This window comes from Anomaloglossus baeobatrachus, chromosome 7, assembly GCF_048569485.1.
Source record: "Anomaloglossus baeobatrachus isolate aAnoBae1 chromosome 7, aAnoBae1.hap1, whole genome shotgun sequence".
Taxonomy (NCBI): Eukaryota; Metazoa; Chordata; class Amphibia; order Anura; family Aromobatidae; genus Anomaloglossus; species Anomaloglossus baeobatrachus.
In genome coordinates this window covers 309,168,251-309,187,812 of record NC_134359.1, presented here as the reverse complement: position 1 = coordinate 309,187,812, position 19,562 = coordinate 309,168,251, and the positions used below count along the sequence as shown (strand labels likewise).

Here is a 19,562-nt window from a genome sequence, read left to right as displayed (position 1 = left end):
CTCATACCCAGACCTGACCAGCCTGCCATCCCCATATACCTGCACAGTCCTAGAGACACGACTCGTACCCCGACCTGCCCAAGCAGCCACCATCCTCCCCCTAGGAAAGTTTTCCCTGCACAGCCTTGGCATTAAGTCACTCGTGTACCCAAATCCTTCCCCATTAAGCAGAACTCGCCTGGCACCCGGTGGGATAGATACAGAGACCGAGACACAGGCAAACAAAATTTATTGTGTTTATAAAATAAAATAGAACATAATCAATCCCAGAGCATCCCGAACCCCAAAACCAGGAAGAGTGGGGGACAGGGGGTGCAGGGCCACGACTGGTGGGAGCTGCCCCCATGTGGACAGATCTTGCACAAGCCTATTCAGTTCTCATCGGGAGGACAGCAGTCACTTTGTACACGGAGGTGAAACAGGACGATAGCGACAGATGCCCCCGCCAGACGGTGCGAGGCATAAGCTGCAGTGTTCCACTTGGGCAGGGGAGGGGTAATGACGGGGTAGATGAGGGAGAGGGGGCAGGTGCAGCATCTCCCATCGTTCACTGCACCGCCTGCTCGTTAGCGCTGCCGCTCGTCTCCTGTGGCTTCATCACATCGGGGAGTTCAGGAGGACTGGAGAAGGGGTCAACTCGCAGAGGTTCAAAGGCATCTCCTGCAAGACAGAAGGATCAGTGCCTGCCCAGCCCCCCACACCCTGTGCCACCCACCCGGCACCACACTCACCAGAGCAGCGGAACGCCAGTCCAACGGTGGCCGGAGCCTGGGGCCGCGCGGTCTGGCTGGTGAAGCCACAGTCACCTAAGGTCTTATTATCATCTAATAACTGGTCGTCCTGGAAGAGAAGAGGATGATGAGGAACCGGCGTGGGAAACAGCAGGAGCAGGGAAGGGGCCGACAACTCACTTTGTACAGACGCTGCTCCTCCGGGGGTCTCTTCAGGATCCCCTCCACAATTCTCTTCAGCTCATATACGGTCGTGTTCTCCTTTGCATCAGTGAAAATGGTAGTTTTGTTACGGCGGATCATCAAAAACACGTCCTGGGGAGAGAGGAAGAAGTAACAGCTGGCGTGAGAATAGTGGGAGAACCCCCGGGGAATGGGGGGCAAAAACACTAGGGGACGGGGCGAACACCCCGGGTAATGAAGGCGAGAGGGCAGCAGGAGAACCCCCGGGAATGGAGACAAAAACCACCAGGGGACGGGGGCAAACCCCGGGTAATGAAGGCAACAGAGTAACCGGAGAATCCCAAGGTAAAGAGGGCGAAAACCACCAGGGGACAGGGCAAACACCCCGGGTAATGAAGGCGAGAGGGCAGCAGAAGAACCCCCGGGAATGGAGGCAAAAACCACCAGGGGACAGGGCAAACACCCCGGGTAATGAAGGTGAGAGGGCAGCAGGAGAACCCCCGGGAATGGAGGCAAAAACCACCAGGGGACGGGGCAAACACCCCGGGTAATGAAGGTGAGAGGGCAGCAGGAGAACCCCCGGGAATGGAGGCAAAAACCACCAGGGGACGGGGCAAACACGCCAGGTAATGAAGGTGAGAGGGAAGCAGGAGAACCCCCCCTGGGAATGGAGGCAAAAACCACCAGGGGACGGGGCAAACATGCCAGGTAATGAAGGTGAGAGGGCAGCGGGAGAACCCCCCCTGGGAATGGAGGCAAAAACCACCAGGGGACGAGGCAAACACGCCAGGTAATGAAGGTGAGAGGGCAGCAGGAGAAACCCCCCCTGGGAATGGAGGCAAAAACCACCAGGGGACGGGGCGAACGCGCCAGGTAATGAAGGCGAGAGTGTAACAGGAGAATCCCAAGGAAATGAGGGCGAAAACCCACCAGGGGACAGGGCAAACACGCCAGGTAATGAAGGCGAGAGGGCAGCAGGAGAACCCCCGGGAATGGAGGCAAAACCCACCAGGGGACGGGGCGAACCCCCGGGTAATGAAGGCGAGAGGGCAGCAGGAGAACCCCCGGGAATGGAGGCAAAACCCACCAGGGGACAGGGCAAACACCCCGGGTAATGAAGGTGAGAGGGCAGCAGGAGAACCCCCCTGGGAATGGAGGCAAAAAACACCAGGGGACGGGGCGAACACCCCGGGTAATGAAGGCTAGAGGGCAGCAGGAGAACCCTGCAAAGCTGATCTGCAACAGCAATCAGAACGTTGGAGCCAGATTGATGAAGAGACTGTCATTAAGTCCATGCCTCAGAGACTGCGAGCTGTTATAAAAGCCAGAGGAGGTGCCACAATACACTAGTGATTGATTGGAGGGTTCTTGTGTTTGTTTTTCATGATTCCATAATTTCCCCGTTTGGTCTTAGTCTGCTTTCACACATCCGGCTTGAGCAGTGCGGCTCAATCCGGCTGTGCAAGCTATGCAACGGATGCGGTGAACACACCGCATCCTTTGCATACGTTTTTCCTTTGCGGCCAGTCCGGTTTTTGCCGCTTGCGGCATGCTACTGAGCATGCGCAGTGGCAAAAACCGCATGCGGCAGCCGGATGCGGTTATTGCCACATCGCGCCGCATCCGGCCGCCATAGGCATGCATTGAAAAATGCGCCGCATCGGCCGAATGCGGCGCGATGCGGTTTTTTTTTGCCGCACGAAAAAACGTGCCAGGCAACGTTCCATCCGGCCGCCGTATCGGCTAAATCTGCCGCATGCGGCAAAAACCGGACCGAACGCAAGGCCATGCGGCACAATGCGGCACTAATTAAAGTCTAAAGAGGGGGGAGGCCAGAATCTCTGCCGGGGAAGGGGGGGGTTGTACATATACGGAGGAAAGTTATATAAAGACAGTAAAGAAAACACAACACAACTGACTGCGTCTAGAGGTCCAGCTCACAAGCTACAATCTATGGAAACGGGCGGACAATAGGTAGAATGCGCTCACCATGAATGGTCCTGACATTATAGAATAAATAGGGGTCTTCATAAAGGGTCATTAGTGCAGGAGGAAGGGGATGAAAAGGAGGGAGCAGATTGAGAAATGTGAGGAAAGGGGAACAGGGGACAGTTAGGGAGGTGATCAGCCAGTCTAAGAAATGTGTTTATTGAGCACGCTTAACACTGTGGGGACTAGATATTAGTTGGAATCTCTTGGGTTGTGCATTCCAGAAAACTTGTGCAGCACCAGAGAAGTCTTGGATACAAAGTGGAAGGATGTTAGTCTCCGATCAGTTGTAGAAACTAGAACACTGTAGGGTAATAGAAAGATGACAAAAGTAGTATTGTTACTGATTTTAGGAGTGTTCCTTGTTGCTCTGTATTATTCTGTGCAGTCTTAATCACCTTAGCTCAGTCACCGCCTGCAGCCTGGATGTGTCCATGCCTGAACCCTGCTGACATTTCCAGTCATTACTGCTCTCCAAGTGCTGAAAATTATCCAACCTGTCTGGTTACCCCTGGATATAAGGATTAGGCCTGAGGAGGACAGATAGTAAGATTCATCCTTTGTGGGACACTGATGCTACGGCCAGCACCCCAGAGACTTGGAGAAACCCCGATTACCCTGGAAGAGAGATCTGGAGGCGTGCGACTGTCACCTCCTGGGTAGCAGGGCTGTGGAGTCGGTAAGCCAAACCTTCGACTCCGACTCCTCAAATTCTCTTGCACCGACTCCGACTCCGGCTCCGGCTCCTACATATATTGCTTATAGTTAGGTGAAAAATTTATTGTAGTACATGAATATGTGTATGTGAACATCAGACATTTAATAATTTTTATGATACAATAATCAAGATATTTGGATAGAACATAAAATATATTTATTGGAATACAACTTTAGAACACAAAAAACTGTAATAAATTGTAAATATGTAATACACTATGTAATATACAGTAGATTACATATATATCTTGTGTGTGTATATACACTGTATATATATATATATATATATATATATATATATATATATATATATATATATATATATATATTATATATATATTACATATTTACAATTTATTAGTTTTTTGTGTTCTAAAGTTGTATTCCAATAAATATTTTATGTTCTATCCAAATATCTTGATTATTGTATCATAAAAACAATTAAATGTCTGATGTTCACATTGTACTACAATAAATTTTTCACTTAAATATAAGCATTATACTAAATGTTATTATTTAGTAAAATATTCAGCACATTCTGCATTGCACTCCTGTCCCCAATTTATTATATATTTTAGGAGTCGGAGTCGGTGCATTTTATACCGACTCCGACTCCACCAAAATGAGCTCCGACTCCGACTCAGACTCCACGACTCCGACTCCACAGCCCTGCTGGGTAGTCCTCCTGTTACTGGACTAGAGCCGCGTTCTTGGACTATTTTTCCTGGATTGTTTAATGGACCTTCTGGTTTGCATGTAATAAAGGTTCTTGGGATTGCTCGCTCATCTCTAGCTCTGTAGATCGTGTGATACTGGAGAAGGACGCCGTGACAAGGAGATTTAGGGCAGTGCAGCCGTGTGGAGAGCACATAATAGACAGAAGAGAAGGAGAATAGTGCAGAGGAGAACTAGGACTAGAAGGATGGTAGACGAAAGAGGAGATTGAGGGTGGTGCAGAAATGTGGAGAACACACGGAGGGTATGAAACCGATCACGAGCAGATGTAGAGCGGTGCAGCACTGTGGAGGGGCAGGTAGGGTGGTAGAGGAGGCCGTCTGTCGGGTGGTGCAGAACCGTGGAGAGCTTTGTGGGCGAGTGTGATAATGTAATATTGTACTATATGTCAGTATATAAACCGGGGTACGTACACACACACCCCCCACACACACCACACCACACACACACCCCACACACACACGGTGGGGTGGATATTCTCCAAGTCTCTCTGGGCAGCGGCCATAGCATCAGCGTCCCACTCCCGCTCAATCCTTATATCTCGGGGTAGGTGGACCGGTTGGATTGTTTTCAGCGCCCCCCAGACCTATGGACGGAGGCACTGCTGGGGACAGTGAGGGGATGTCAGCAGGGGGTCATCAGACACATCCAGGCTGCAGGTGGTGACCGAGCCAATGTGACCGAGACTTTACACAGAATAATACAGAGCAACAAGGAACAATACGATCATACACGACACAGCGCACCATCAGATATTACACACGGGGCGAGTACACAGGGGCATGTAAAGGTTGGGGCACCCCTGACCAAAATTACTCTTAATGTGAACAGGTAAGAAAGTTGAAGAGTAAATAAAACACTAAAGGCAAAGTTACAGGTGACACATTCCCTTTGTATTGTAGGGAAAAAAAAAAAAAAAAAGTTTAAAATATTTAACATTTGACAATCTACAAAAAAAAGGAAAATGGCCCGATGCAAAAGTTTGTGCACCCTGGGAGATTTGTTGGTCACAGTTTATCTGAGCAAAAGTTGCAGATGTTAAAGGGCAGCAGTCACCAGGCTTTCCCATTATAAGCTGCAGGCACCACCAGTGAGCCCCTATATAGGGCCTTATAGAATATTGTATGGCTGCTCTGTATAAGGTAAACCACTTGCCACACTGACCTGTGGGGTGGTGCGGTACGATGGCCGCCTCTGGTCTCGGTCCGGCGCTTCCTCTCAGGAGGGCAGATCAAAAGTGCGCATGTGCAGGGGCACAATGGAGGCCTCTGTGTGTAGGACGCGTCATCTACTCGCAGTTGTGACAGAGGATGGCGATGGAAGGAAGATAGGAGGCGCCGGACCGGAGAGCAGCGACACCCATCGGACCGGAGAGCAGCGACACCCATCGGACCGGAGAGCAGCGACACCCATCGGACCGGATAGAGGAGGAGGCACCAGACCGGAGAGCAGCGACACCCATCGGACCGGATAGAGGAGGAGGCACCAGACCGGAGAGCAACGACACCCATTAGACCGGAGAGAGGAGGCACCGGACCGAGAGCAACACCTATCAGAACGGAGAGAAGAGGCACCAGACCGAGAGCAACACCTATCAGACCGGAGAGAGAGGAGGCACCAGACCGAGAGCAGCAATGCCCATCAGACCGGAGAGAGAGGAGGCGCCGGACCGAGAGCAATGCCCATCAGACCGGAGAGAGAGCAGCGACACCCATCGGACCGGAGAGCAGCGACACCCATCGGACCGGAGAGCAGCGACACCCATCGGACCGGAGAGCAGCGACACCCATCGGACCGGAGAGCAGCGACACCCATCGGACCGGAGAGCAGCGACACCCATCGGACCGGAGAGCAGCGACACCCATCGGACCGGAGAGCAGCGACACCCATCGGACCGGAGAGCAGCGACACCCATCGGACCGGAGAGCAGCGACACCCATCGGACCGGAGAGCAGCGACACCCATCGGACCGGAGAGCAGCGACACCCATCGGACCGGAGAGCAGCGACACCCATCGGACCGGAGAGCAGCGACACCCATCGGACCGGAGAGCAGCGACACCCATCGGACCGGAGAGCAGCGACACCCATCGGACCGGAGAGCAGCGACACCCATCGGACCGGAGAGCAGCGACACCCATCGGACCGGAGAGCAGCGACACCCATCGGACCGGAGAGCAGCGACACCCATCGGACCGGAGAGCAGCGACACCCATCGGACCGGAGAGCAGCGACACCCATCGGACCGGAGAGCAGCGACACCCATCGGACCGGAGAGCAGCGACACCCATCGGACCGGAGAGCAGCGACACCCATCGGACCGGAGAGCAGCGACACCCATCGGACCGGAGAGCAGCGACACCCATCGGACCGGAGAGCAGCGACACCCATCGGACCGGAGAGCAGCGACACCCATCGGACCGGAGAGCAGCGACACCCATCGGACCGGAGAGCAGCGACACCCATCGGACCGGAGAGCAGCGACACCCATCGGACCGGAGAGCAGCGACACCCATCGGACCGGAGAGCAGCGACACCCATCGGACCGGAGAGCAGCGACACCCATCGGACCGGAGAGCAGCGACACCCATCGGACCGGAGAGCAGCGACACCCATCGGACCGGAGAGCAGCGACACCCATCGGACCGGAGAGCAGCGACACCCATCGGACCGGAGAGCAGCGACACCCATCGGACCGGAGAGCAGCGACACCCATCGGACCGGAGAGCAGCGACACCCATCGGACCGGAGAGCAGCGACACCCATCGGACCGGAGAGCAGCGACACCCATCGGACCGGAGAGCAGCGACACCCATCGGACCGGATAGAGGAGGAGGCACCAGACCAGAGAGAGGAGGCACCGGACCGGAGAGCAATGCCCATTAGACCGGAGAGCAACGACACCCATTAGACCGGAGAGAGGAGGCACCGGACCGGAGAGCAACGACACCCATTAGACCGGAGAGAGGAGGCACCGGACCGGAGAGCAACGACACCCATTAGACCGGAGAGAGGAGGCACCGGACCGAGAGCAACACCTATCAGAACGGAGAGAAGAGGCACCAGACCGAGAGCAGCAATGCCCATCAGACCGGAGAGAGAGGAGGCGCCGGACCGAGAGCAATGCCCATCAGACCGGAGAGAGAGGAGGCGCCGGACTGAGAGCAGTGACACCCATCAGACCAGAGAGCGAGGAGGCATCAGACCGGAGAGCAATGCCCATCAGAGCAGAGAGAGAGGAGGCGCCGGACCGAGAGCAGTGACACCCATCAGACCAGAGAGCGAGGCGGCATCAGACCGGAGAGCAATGCCCATCAGAGCAGAGAGAGAGGAGGCGCCGGACCGAGAGCAGTGACACCCATCAGACCAGAGAGCGAGGAGGCATCAGACCAGAGAGCGAGGAGGCATCAGACCGGAGAGAGGATGTACTGGATCGAGAGCAATGCCCATCAGACCGGAGAGAAGAGGCACCAGACCGAGAGCAGCAATGCCCATCAGACCGGAGAGAGAGGAGGCGCCGGACCGAGAGCAATGCCTATCAGACCGGAGAGAGAGGAGGCGCCGGACCGAGAGCAATGCCTATCAGACCGGAGAGAGAGGAGGCGCCGGACTGAGAGCAGTGACACCCATCAGACCAGAGAGCGAGGAGGCATCAGACCGGAGAGCAATGCCCATCAGACCGGAGAGAGGATGTACTGGACCGAGAGCAATGCCCATCAGACCGGAGAGAGGATGTACTGGACCGAGAGCAATGCCCATCAGACCGGAGAGAGGAGGCACCAGACCGAGAGCAGCAACGCCCATCAGACCAGACCACCCCGCAGGCAAGTGTAATTAAAGCTGTTTACCTTATACAGAGCCACCTGGGTTCTTATATACAGCATTCTAGAATACTGTATATAGGGGCACACTGGTGATGGCCACAGCTTACAAGGGAAAATCCTGGTAACAGGTTCTGTTTAATTATCTTGTTAGGAAAGGCCGGCTGATGGAAGTTTCACAGCCTTCTAAAAACCTGGCCTCCTAATCTTTTGCCCAAAAAAACAGCAGCCATGGGTTCTTCTAAGCAGCTGCCTACTACTCTGAAGATAGTGGAGGCCCTCAAAGCAGGAAAAGGCTATAAGAAGATAAAGTGTTTTCAAGTCACCCTTTCCTCAGTTCGAAGTGTAATTGAGAAATGGCCGTTACCAGGAACAGTGGAGGTGCAAATAAGGTCCGAAAACCAAGCAAAATGTCTGAGAACTGGAGAGGAAAATCAAAACCCCTGCGTGACTGCAAAAGACCATCAGAAAGATTTAGCAGACTCTGGAGTTGTGGTACCTTGTTTTACTGTTCAATAACACCTGCACAAATATGGCCTTCATGGAAAAGTCATCAGAAGAAATCTTCTCCTGTGTCCTCACCATAATAATTTATAGTTTCATAGTTTTTTAAGGTTGAAGGGAGACTCTAAGTCCATCTAGTTCAACCCGTAGCCTAACATGTTGATCCAGAGGAAGGCAAAAAACCCCAATGTGGCAAACAAGTTCCAATGGGGAAAAAATTTCCTTCCTGACTCCACATCCGGCAATCAGACTAGTTCCCTGGATCAATACCCTGTCATAAATTCTAATATACATAACTGGTTATATTAAATTTTTCAAGAAAGGCATCCAGGCTCTGCTTAAATGTTAGTAGTGAATCACTCATTACAACATCATGTGGCAGAGAGTTCCATAGTCTCACTGCTCGTACAGTAAAGAATCCTCGTCTGTGATTATGATTAAACCTTCTTTCCTCAAGACGTAGCGGATGCCCCCGTGTTCCAGTCGCAGGCCTAGGTGTAAATAGATCTTTGGAAAGGTCTCTGTACTGTCCCCTCATATATTTATACATTGTGATTAGATCTCCCCTAAGCCTTCGTTTTTCCAGACTAAATAACCCCAAGTTTAATAACCTGTCTTCGTATTGCAGCCCCCCCATTCCTCTAATAATCTTGGTCGCTCTTCTTTGCACCCTCTCCAGTTCAGCTATGTCCTTCTTATATATCGGTGACCAGAATTGTACACAGTATTCTAAGTGCGGTCGCACTAGTGACTTGTACAGAGGTAGAACTATATTTTTTTCATGAACACTTATACCTCTTTTAATACATCCCATTATTTTATTAGCCCTGGCAGCAGCTGCCTGACACTGTCCACTAAAGTGAAGTTTACCATCCACCCATACACCCAAGTCTTTTTCTGTGTCTGTTTTACCCAGTGTTCTACAATTAAGTACATAATCATAAATGTTATTTCCTCTACCCAAGTGCATGACCTTACATTTATCTACATTAAACTTCAATTGCCACTTCTCAGCCCAATCCTCCAATTTACATAAATCTCCCTGTAATATAAAATTATCCTCCTCTGTATTGATTACCCTGCAGAGTTTAGTATCATCTGCAAATATTGAAATTCTACTCCGCATGCCCCCAACAAGGTCATTTATAAATATGTTGAAAAGAAGCGGGCCCAATACTGACCCCTGTGGTACCCCACTATGAACTGAGACCCAGTCAGAGTACGTACCATTAATAACCACCCTTTGTTTCCTATCACTGAGCCAGTTTTTAACCCAGTTACACATATTTTCCCCTATCCCCATTATTCTCATTTTATGTACCAACCTTTTGTGTGGCACCGTATCAAAAGCTTTTGAAAAGTCCATATACACAACATCCACTGCATTTCCCTGGTCCAGGCTTGAACTTACCTCTTCATAGAAGCTGATCAAATTAGTTTGACAGGATCGATCCCTCATAAACCCATGTTGATACTCTGTCATAAGGTTATTTTTCTTGAGATACTCCAGTATAGCATCTCTCAAGAAACCCTCAAGGATTTTACCAACCGTAGAGGTTAAACTTACCGGCCTATAATTTCCCGGCTCAGTTTTTGTCCCCTTTTTGAATATTGGCACCACATTTGCTATGCGCCAGTCCTGCGGTACCGGCAGACGTCTGCAAAAGAACATCTAGCCAAGCCTGAGGCATTCTGAAAACAAGTTGTGTGGACCGATGAGGATAAAATAGAACTGGCCACGATGATCAAAAAGGTCTGTGTGGAGAAAAAAGGGCAGAGAATTTCAGGAAAAGAATATCTCGCCAACCATTAAGCATGGGGGGGGGGGGGAAATCAATCATGCTTTGGGGTTGTGTTTCAGCCAATGGCACGGGAAACATTTCACAGGTAGAAGCAAGAATGGAGTCAATGAAATTTCAACAAACTGATGGAAACATAACACCATCTGTAAAAAAGCTGAAGAGGAGAAAAAAAAAAAAAAAAAGGACGATTTCTACAAATAATTACCCTAAACTCACAAGATCCACAGTAGACGACCTCAAGCTGAAAGTTTTACAATGGCCTGTCACAGTCCCCTGATCTGAACATCACTGAAATCTGTGGCTAGAACTCAAAAGAGCAGAGCATGCAAGATGAGCCAGGAATCTCACAGAACTGGAAGATGTCTCCAAGGAAGAGCAGTGCATGCAAGACGAGCCAGGAATCCCAGAACTGGAAGATGTCTCCAAGGAAGAGCAGAGCATGCAAGACGAGCCAGAAATCTCAGAACTGGAAGATGTCTCCAAGGAAGAGCAGAGCATGCAAGACAAGCCAGAAATCTCAGAACTGGAAGATGTCTCCAAGGAAGAGCAGAGCATGCAAGACGAGCCACGAATTTCACAGAACTGGAAGATGTCTCCAAGGAAGAGCAGAGCATGCAAGAAGAGCCAGGAATCTCACAGAACTGGAAGACGTCTCCAAGGAAGAATGGAGGAAAATTCCTCAAACAAGAACTGGAGGACTCTTGGCTGCTACAAAAAGTGTTTAGAAGCCTTGATACTTGCCAAAGGAGGGTGCTACTAACTATGTAGGGTGCACAAACTTTTGCATTACCTCATTTTCCTTTTTGCAATTTTTAAAATTTAAAAGATTAAAATAATACGAGGGGCCGATAAGTCTTTGGCTTTGTAATTTTTTTGTTTCTATGGTAACGAATGTTACATCACATGAAAGCCTTGTGGCTAATAATTTTTAAAAATGTTATGTTTGTTGCTTATGGCAACAGTGTTCTACGCACGCGGGAAAACAAAATGGCGGAGTCTAATGCGATGTTCACACAACTGAGAGCAGAGGATGATAAAGTTCTTGTTTCTACAAGGAAAGTCCGCGGCGGATCTTCATGGGGATGTGTCGCAGACATTGGGGGATCAATGCCCTTCATATTCCACAGGTAAGAACTGGGTTGCCAAATGTAAACCGGGCCCCTTCAGCCCCAATGATGAGGAACGTCCTGGACGCTCGAGAGTGGTTGTTGTTCCGGAGATGGTCGATGCTGCACACAACCTCATACTGGAGAATCCACCAATTTCAGGTAAAGCAATAGCAGACATGGGGATTTCCTGTGAACGTGTTTGTCTCATTCTCCATGAACATTTGGACATGAGGAAGCGATCGGCAAAGTGGATCCCCAAATGTCTGACAACAGATCAGAGAAGCAGCGAGTGCCGCTCCATTTGTCAGCGTATACGGAGTGATGAGAACTTCCTGGAGAGACCGGTCACTATGGATGAGACCTACATTTATTTGTATGACCCTGAAAACAAGGAGCAGTCAAAAGAGCGGAGGCACAGTGGTCCTCCCCATCCAAAGAAGTTCAGGGTGCAAAAATCAGCCACCAAGGTGATGCCGTCTGTATTCTGGCATAAGGAGGGCGTGCTGCTAGTGGACTACCTTCAAAAGGGTTCCACCATCAATGCAAGGTATTACACTAAACTTTTAGACCAACTGAAGGCAGCTCTGAGGGCCAAAAGCTGCGGCAAGCTGTCCAAAGCAATCTTGTTCCTGCAAGACAACGCCTCCGCTCACACTGCACAAGCGACCACGGCAAAACTGGCAGAGGCGGGCTTCCAGCTGGTGACCACCCACCTTATTCACCAGATCTAGCTCCCTCTGACTAACATCTATTTCCAAACCTGAAGAAACACCTCAAGGGTAAGAAATTTCACAGAATTTCTAATGCCATGGTTATTACGGATGCCTGGTTTGGGGCACAACCAAAATCCTTTTTGGTAGGCTTACAGAACTTGGAATACCGGTGTAAGAAGTGTGTTGTCATCAGTGGAGAGTGTGTGGAAGAAATGGAAAGTTTCATCATCCAAACTCGCTTCTTTATGGGTAAAGACAAAGACTTATCAGCAGCCCCTCGTATATATTTATATTTCCCTTAAAATACAGGGGGGGGGGGGGGGATGCGTCATCTAACTTTATGCCTTTTAGAGGTCATGTAATCTTCCACTTGCCTAACTATTCACAAGAACAGTCATTTTACCAGCGATGCACAAACCTATACATGTCCCTCCTATATAGTAGGGATGGTGATGGGGTTATACACTGGAGAGGACGAGGACGGAACAAGGGCTGATGCTTTCTCAGAAATAATGTAATCTCCATTAACGATCATGCTCTGGTTTTGGGGAAAGGGCGCCCCGTGCCACCAGAGCAGGGGGAAGGGGGCGCCCCGTGCCACCAGAGCAGGGGGAAGGGGGCGCCCCGTGCCACCAGAGCAGGGGGAAGGGGGAGCTGGGAATGACTTCAGCACATCTGCGGCCACAGGACATCACTAGTCCCTCACACTGCTCTGGGGGGATTTTGGCCCACTCTTCCTCCACAGGACATCACTAGTCCCGCACACTGCTCTGGGGGGGATTTTGGCCCACTCTTCCTCCACAGGACATCACTAGTCTCTCACACTGCTCTGGGGGGATTTTGGCCCACTCTTCTTCCAGTCTCTTCCACAGGACATCACTAGTCCCTCACACTGCTCTGGGGGGATTTTGGCCCACTCTTCTTCCAGTCTCTTCCACAGGACATCACTAGTCTCTCACACTGCTCTGGGGGGATTTTGGCCCATTCTTCTTCCAGTCTCTTCCACAGGACATCACTAGTCTCTCACACTGCTCTGGTGGGATTTTGGCCCACTCTTCTTCCAGTCTCTTCCACAGGACATCACTAGTCCCTCACACTGCTCTGGGGGGATTTTGGCCCACTCTTCTTCCAGTCTCTTCCACAGGACATCACTAGTCTCTCACACTGCTCTGGGGGGATTTTGGCCCACTCTTCTTCCAGTCTCTTCCACAGGACATCACTAGTCCCTCACACTGCTCTGGGGGGATTTTGGCCCATTCTTCTTCCAGTCTCTTCCACAGGACATCACTAGTCCCTCACACTGCTCTGGGGGGATTTTGGCCCACTCTTCTTCCAGTCTCTTCCACAGGACATCACTAGTCCCTCACACTGCTCTGGGGGATTTTGGTCCACTCTTCTGCCAGTCTCTTCCACAGGACATCACTAGCCTCTCACACTGCTCTGGGGGGGATTTTGGTCCACTCTTCTTCCAGAGGACATCACTAGTCCCTCACACTGCTCTGGGGGGATTTTGGCCCACTCTTCTTCCAGAGGACATCACTAGTCCCTCACACTGCTCTGGGGGGGATTTTGGCTCACTCTTCTTCCAGTCTCTTCCACAGGACATCACTAGTCCCTCACACTGCTCTGGGGGGATTTTGGCCCACTCTTCTGCCAGTCTCTTCCACAGGACATCACTAGTCTCTCACACTGCTCTGGGGGGATTTTGGCCCACTCTTCTTCCAGTCTCTTCCACAGGACATCACTAGTCCCTCACACTGCTCTGGGGGGATTTTGGTCCACTCTTCTTCCAGTCTCTCCACAGGACATCACTAGCCTCTCACACTGCTCTGGGGGGATTTTGGCCCACTATTCTTCCAGTCTCTTCCACAGGACATCACTAGTCTCTCACACTGCTCTGGGGGGATTTTGGTCCACTCTTCTTCCAGTCTCTTCCACAGTTCTGTGACTGTTGGGGGTTTCTTGGCCATAACTTTGTCACCAAGGATTTTCCGAAGGTTTTTATTGGGTTTAGATCAGGACTCTGGGCTGTGGCCATTTCATTGTTTCCGGGGGCTGCTTTCCCCGTTTTGCTGTGTGACAGGGGGCATTGTGCTGCATGAGAATTGCTGCTGACTGAGTGATGAACACAAGGAGCCGCGTGTTCTGAAGAAGGTTCTGATCCACACTTGTTTCACTCTGCCATGTAGCTGTATGAGAGGTCCAACTCCTGCTGCAGAAAACATTCCACAACCCATGACCCTTCCTCCACCGCCGCTCACTGACTTAACACACTTTGGGTTCAGTCTTTTCCCAGTTTGTGGATGCTGATAATGTTTCCCATTAGACCCAAATAAATTACACTTGCTTTCATCCCTAAATGACCTGTGGCCACTTCTCTGTCCACACAACATGCTCCTCACCAAAGGGGAGTCTAGCCTTGTGATTCTGCTAATGAGAGGTTTGGTCACTGCAGAGGGGACTTTTAATCCAAATGCTCTTACATGTCGTGACACTGTATGATGAGACAGATCCTTACCTTGTTCAGTGCTGAACTGCTGAGCAATTCCAGCTGCAGTGTGGAAGCGATTAACCATGGACAGTCTGCGCACTATCCCGCCCTCTCTATGCGGAGAGTCTGCGCACTATCCCGCCCTCTCTATGCGGAGAGTCTGCGCACTATCCCGCCCTCTCTATGCGGAGAGTCTGCGCACTATCCCGCCCTCTCTATGCGGAGAGTCTGCGCACTATCCCGCCCTCTCTATGCGGAGAGTCTGCGCACTATCCCGCCCTCTCTATGCGGAGAGTCTGCGCACTATCCCGCCCTCTCTATGCGGAGAGTCTGCGCACTATCCCGCCCTCTCTATGCGGAGAGTCTGCGCACTATCCCGCCCTCTCTATGCGGAGAGTCTGCGCACTATCCCGCCCTCTCTATGCGGAGAGTCTGCGCACTATCCCGCCCTCTCTATGCGGAGAGTCTGCGCACTATCCCGCCCTCTCTATGCGGAGAGTCTGCGCACTATCCCGCCCTCTCTATGCGGAGAGTCTGCGCACTATCCCGCCCTCTCTATGCGGAGAGTCTGCGCACTATCCCGCCCTCTCTATGCGGAGAGTCTGCGCACTATCCCGCCCTCTCTATGCGGAGAGTCTGCGCACTATCCCGCCCTCTCTATGCGGAGAGTCTGCGCACTATCCCGCCCTCTCTATGCGGAGAGTCTCCGCACTATCCCGCCCTCTCTATGCGGAGAGTCTCCGCACTATCCCGCCCTCTCTATGCGGAGAGTCTCCGCACTATCCCGCCCTCTCTATGCGGAGAGTCTCCGCACTATCCCGCCCTCTCTATGCGGAGAGTCTCCGCACTATCCCGCCCTCTCTATGCGGAGAGTCTCCGCACTATCCCGCCCTCTCTATGCGGAGAGTCTCCGCACTATCCCGCCCTCTCTATGCGGAGAGTCTCCGCACTATCCCGCCCTCTCTATGCGGAGAGTCTCCGCACTATCCCGCCCTCTCTTACATTTGTCTTTGGGGGGTGACCAGCCTTCTTGGGGGACTGGAAAGAGTTTGGGATGTTGTAAAGATGCAATATTCTCAAAATCACAGACTTGGAACGACTGACTTCTCCTGCTATGGCTGATAGGGTCACCCCTTTGGCCTTCATTTGGACAACCTGCTGCCGGAGGCTTTCATTCACCTTGGAACGGCAAAGTCAAGTTAGGCTGGTTTCACACTACGTCTTTTTAACATCCGTTAAAAACGTTTTTTTAACGGAAGTACGGATCCTGTGCAAATCCGTTTTCACTGCAATGCATTTTCAATGGACTCGCGTCCACCTGCGTTTGCATGCGTTTGCGTCCGTTAGACGCAGGATCCGTCCTTTTGCGTTATTTTGACATGTTTCAAAAACGCAACATGTAGCGTTTTTTTGCTTTGTCAAAATAACGCATCTCACAGGATCCTTCACATTGCGCCGCGAGCTGCAATGCATTTCAATGAGTGCTGGATCCTGCCTAGCAGAATGCGTTCAGTTGCGTTGTAACAGGATCCTGCTTTTGTACTGAGCATGCCCAGAAAGTACTGAGCATGCCCAGAACCAGTCTCCAGTGATCTGTCTATCTCTCTACTCCCTCCCTCACCCCCTCTCTCTCTCTATCTCTGTCTTTCCCCCTTCCTCCCCTCCCTCTCTCTCCCACCTGAGAGCTGCGGACACTCGTAACCAAGGTAAATATCGGGTAACCACTTCTCTTAGTTACCTGATGTTTACGTTGGTTACGCGTGCAGGCAGCCCTGCTCCTAGCAGCTGCAGACACTCGTAACCAAGATAAATATCGGGTATCCAAGGCCGATGTTTACCTTGGTTACCAGCGTCTGCAGCTGTCAGAAGCCTCCTCCCAGTCTAGCTCCCCTCACTCCCGATCACATGACTCCAATGCCCGCCCCTAAACATCCAGTGCAGGATCCTGCAAAATAACATATGCGTTTGCATACGTTATTTGCTGTAAAAGCAGGATCCGTACTTCCGCTAAAAAAAACGTTTTCAGCGGATGTTAAAAAGACGTAGTGTGAAACCAGCCTTAGGAGCCAGTTACATGGGGATTGTCAGATAAGGCGGCTTTCACACTACGTCTTTTTAACATGCGTCCTGAACGTTTTTTTGCTGCAAAAGCGGATCCTGTTTGTACAGCAAAAAACGCATGTGTTACTTTGCAGGATCCTGTCACTGGATGTTTAGGGGCGGGCATTGGAGTCATGTGATCGGGAGTGCGTGGAACTAAACGTGCCAGACTGGGAACCGGCTTCTTACAACTGCGGAGGTTCGTAACCAAGGTAAACATCGGGTATACTTGCTTGGATACCCGATATTTAGTTTGGTTACGAGTGTCTGCAGCTGCTAGGAGCTCCCTGCACACGTAACCAACGTAAACATCGGGTAACTAAGAGAAGTGGTTACCCGATGTTTACCTTGGTTACGAGTGTCCGCAGCTCTCAGGTGGGGGAGAGGGGAGACAGAGAGAGAGGGAGGAGAGAGAGGGGGAGAGAGGGAGGGGGAGAGACAGACAGAGAGGGAGGAGATAGACTGATCACGGGGCTGGTTTCTGGGCATGCTCAGTAGAGCAAGCAGGATCCTGTCTATCAGCACGCCAGCGTTCACCTGTGTTTGCTGTTTAGTCAGGATCCAGCAATTTGCAGTATTTGGACGCAGCTCAAAAACGTTACATGTAGCGTTTTTGAAAGATGTTAAAAAACTGCAAGTCGCTGGATCCTCACTATAACGCACGCAAACGCAGGTGAACGGATGTTAACGTGAGCCCATTGCAAATGCATTGAAGTGAAAACGCATTTGCACTGGATCCGTTTTTGCGTTAAACGTTTAGGACGCATGTTAAAAAGACGTAGTGTGAAAGCCGCCTAATAGAGGACATTAGCACCAGGTGCAATTAGCCCCAATAACCTGCAGGATGTGACAGCGCCCTCTAATGGTGAGCCGGGTCTTATCTCAGTTACAGTCTTATTATTTGCTTTAGAATAAATTCACTTTATCTCCTCACGAGGAACTCGCAGCGAATAATCACAGGACGCCGCGAGGAGCGCGGAGCCAGGGAACGGTGTGGTCTCTAACTCATCGCCAGCGTATAGCAGGGGAGGCGGGGGGAGGATATAGGGGTGCACATGTAATGGTCTATATTATATAGGGAGTATATATTATATAGGGGCACATATATTGCAGATATTATATATGGGGTGTATATATATTATATAGGGGCATATTGCAGGTCTATATTATATATAGGGTGTGTATATATATATATTATATAGGGGCACATTGCAGGTATATTATATATGGGGTGTATATATAATATATAGGGGCACACACATTGCAGGTTTACATTATATATGGGGTATATTATATAGGGGCACATTGCAGGTATATGATATATGGGGGTATATTATATAGGGGCACATTGCAGGTATATTATATAAGATATATTATATATGGGGGTATATTATATAGGGGCACATTGCAGGTATATTATATAAGATATATTATATATGGGGGTATATTATATAGGGGTACATTGCAGGTATATTATATATGGGGTGTGTATATATAATATATAGGGGCACACACATTGCAGGTTTACATTATATATGGGGGTATATTATATAGGGGGCACATTGCAGGTATATTATATATGGGGTGTGCAGGTATATTATATATGGGGTGTATATATAATATATAGGGGCACACATATTGCAGGTTTACATTATATATGGGGTAGATTATATATGGGGTGTATATATAATATATAGGGGCACACACACTGCAGGTTTACATTATATATGGGGTAGATTATATATGGGGTGTGTAGATATAATATATAGGGGCACACACTGCAGGTTTACATTATATAGGGGGGCACATACTGCAGGTCTATATTATGTATAGGGGGCGCACACATGAGAGGGTCCCGTTTTCTGCGGAGCCTCTCGGCGGCCATCTTGTGAGTGGCGCCGTTACTAGGGCTGTCGGTGACGTTGGCCGCCATCTTGTGAGTGGCGCTCGGTGGCGCCGTTACTAGGGCTGTCGGTGGCGTTGGCCGCCATGTTGTGTGGGGGCGGATGGTACCGGACGGCGGGCGCTCGTGTGCTCGGTGTGTGCTGTGGGCCGCAGTCCGCCATGATGAGGAGGTCAGCAGTGCAGCGCTCCGGCCTGGGCCTTCCATAAAGCCGGGGCCGCAGCACCTCTCCTCCCGCAGCGCTGCCGCCTCCGCCCGGGCACAGCTCCTCCCGCAGCTCCCTGCGCCCCTCATACTCACCATCCCGGCCGTGTCCACCCGTCCGTCCCGGGGAGGCTGTGACCAGACAAAGAGCCAGCGCCCGACACTGCGCTCCGAGTATCCTCTGACCTCCCTCCCAGCGTGCACTGCGCCGCGCAGCCGCTCATCTGCCAACCAGCGCCATCTTGTGCGTGGCGGCCGTCAGTGACGGGGCGGTGCTGGAATCAGAGGGCGGGGCTATGGTCAGCGCTCCTCCGGCGTGACGTCACGGCTTTCCCTGCTGAAACCTACTGGCGCGAAAACGTCGTCATGGACTGAGGGGAAACTGCGAAGTGCAAGGCTCGTCACAGGGAAAAGAGGAGCACAGGGGAGAAAGGAGTGTGAGGGGAGAAAAGGAAAGGAGTGTGAGGGGAGAAAGGAGTGTGAGGGGAGAAAGGAAAGGAGTGTGAGGGGAGAAAGGAAAGGAGTGTGAGGGGAGAAAGGAAAGGAGTGTGAGGGGAGAAA

The 19,562-nt window shown here is 51.0% G+C and overlaps 2 protein-coding genes across 2 annotated transcripts in view; one reads left to right on the top strand and one right to left on the bottom strand.

Annotated features, from left to right (window-relative positions):
- Nucleotides 1-212: 212 nt before the first annotated feature.
- ELOB (elongin B) lies at nt 213-19,234 on the bottom strand. Its single transcript, XM_075318682.1, has 4 exons — nt 19,098-19,234; nt 912-1,046; nt 732-840; nt 213-660 (listed from the first exon to the last, which is right to left on the bottom strand). The coding sequence occupies exons 1-4, from the start codon at nt 19,098-19,100 to the stop codon at nt 548-550; spliced, it is 360 nt and encodes a 119-aa protein (XP_075174797.1). The 5' UTR covers nt 19,101-19,234; the 3' UTR covers nt 213-547.
- PKMYT1 (protein kinase, membrane associated tyrosine/threonine 1) overlaps nt 18,866-19,562 on the top strand; it is a 54,814-nt gene continuing 54,117 nt past the window's right edge. Inside the window, exon 1 of the mRNA XM_075318679.1 lies at nt 18,866-18,969. Coding sequence (XP_075174794.1) covers nt 18,884-18,969 — 86 coding nt within the window. The 5' untranslated portion in view covers nt 18,866-18,883. The remainder of the gene's footprint in view (nt 18,970-19,562) is intronic.

Coding starts and splice junctions, on each gene's coding strand:
- ELOB (XM_075318682.1), bottom strand. Junction 841..911: donor AGGAGCAGCGTCTGTACAAA/GTGAGTTGTCGG, acceptor CTTCTCTTCCAG/GACGACCAGTTATTAGATGA. Junction 661..731: donor ACTGGCGTTCCGCTGCTCTG/GTGAGTGTGGTG, acceptor TCTGTCTTGCAG/GAGATGCCTTTGAACCTCTG.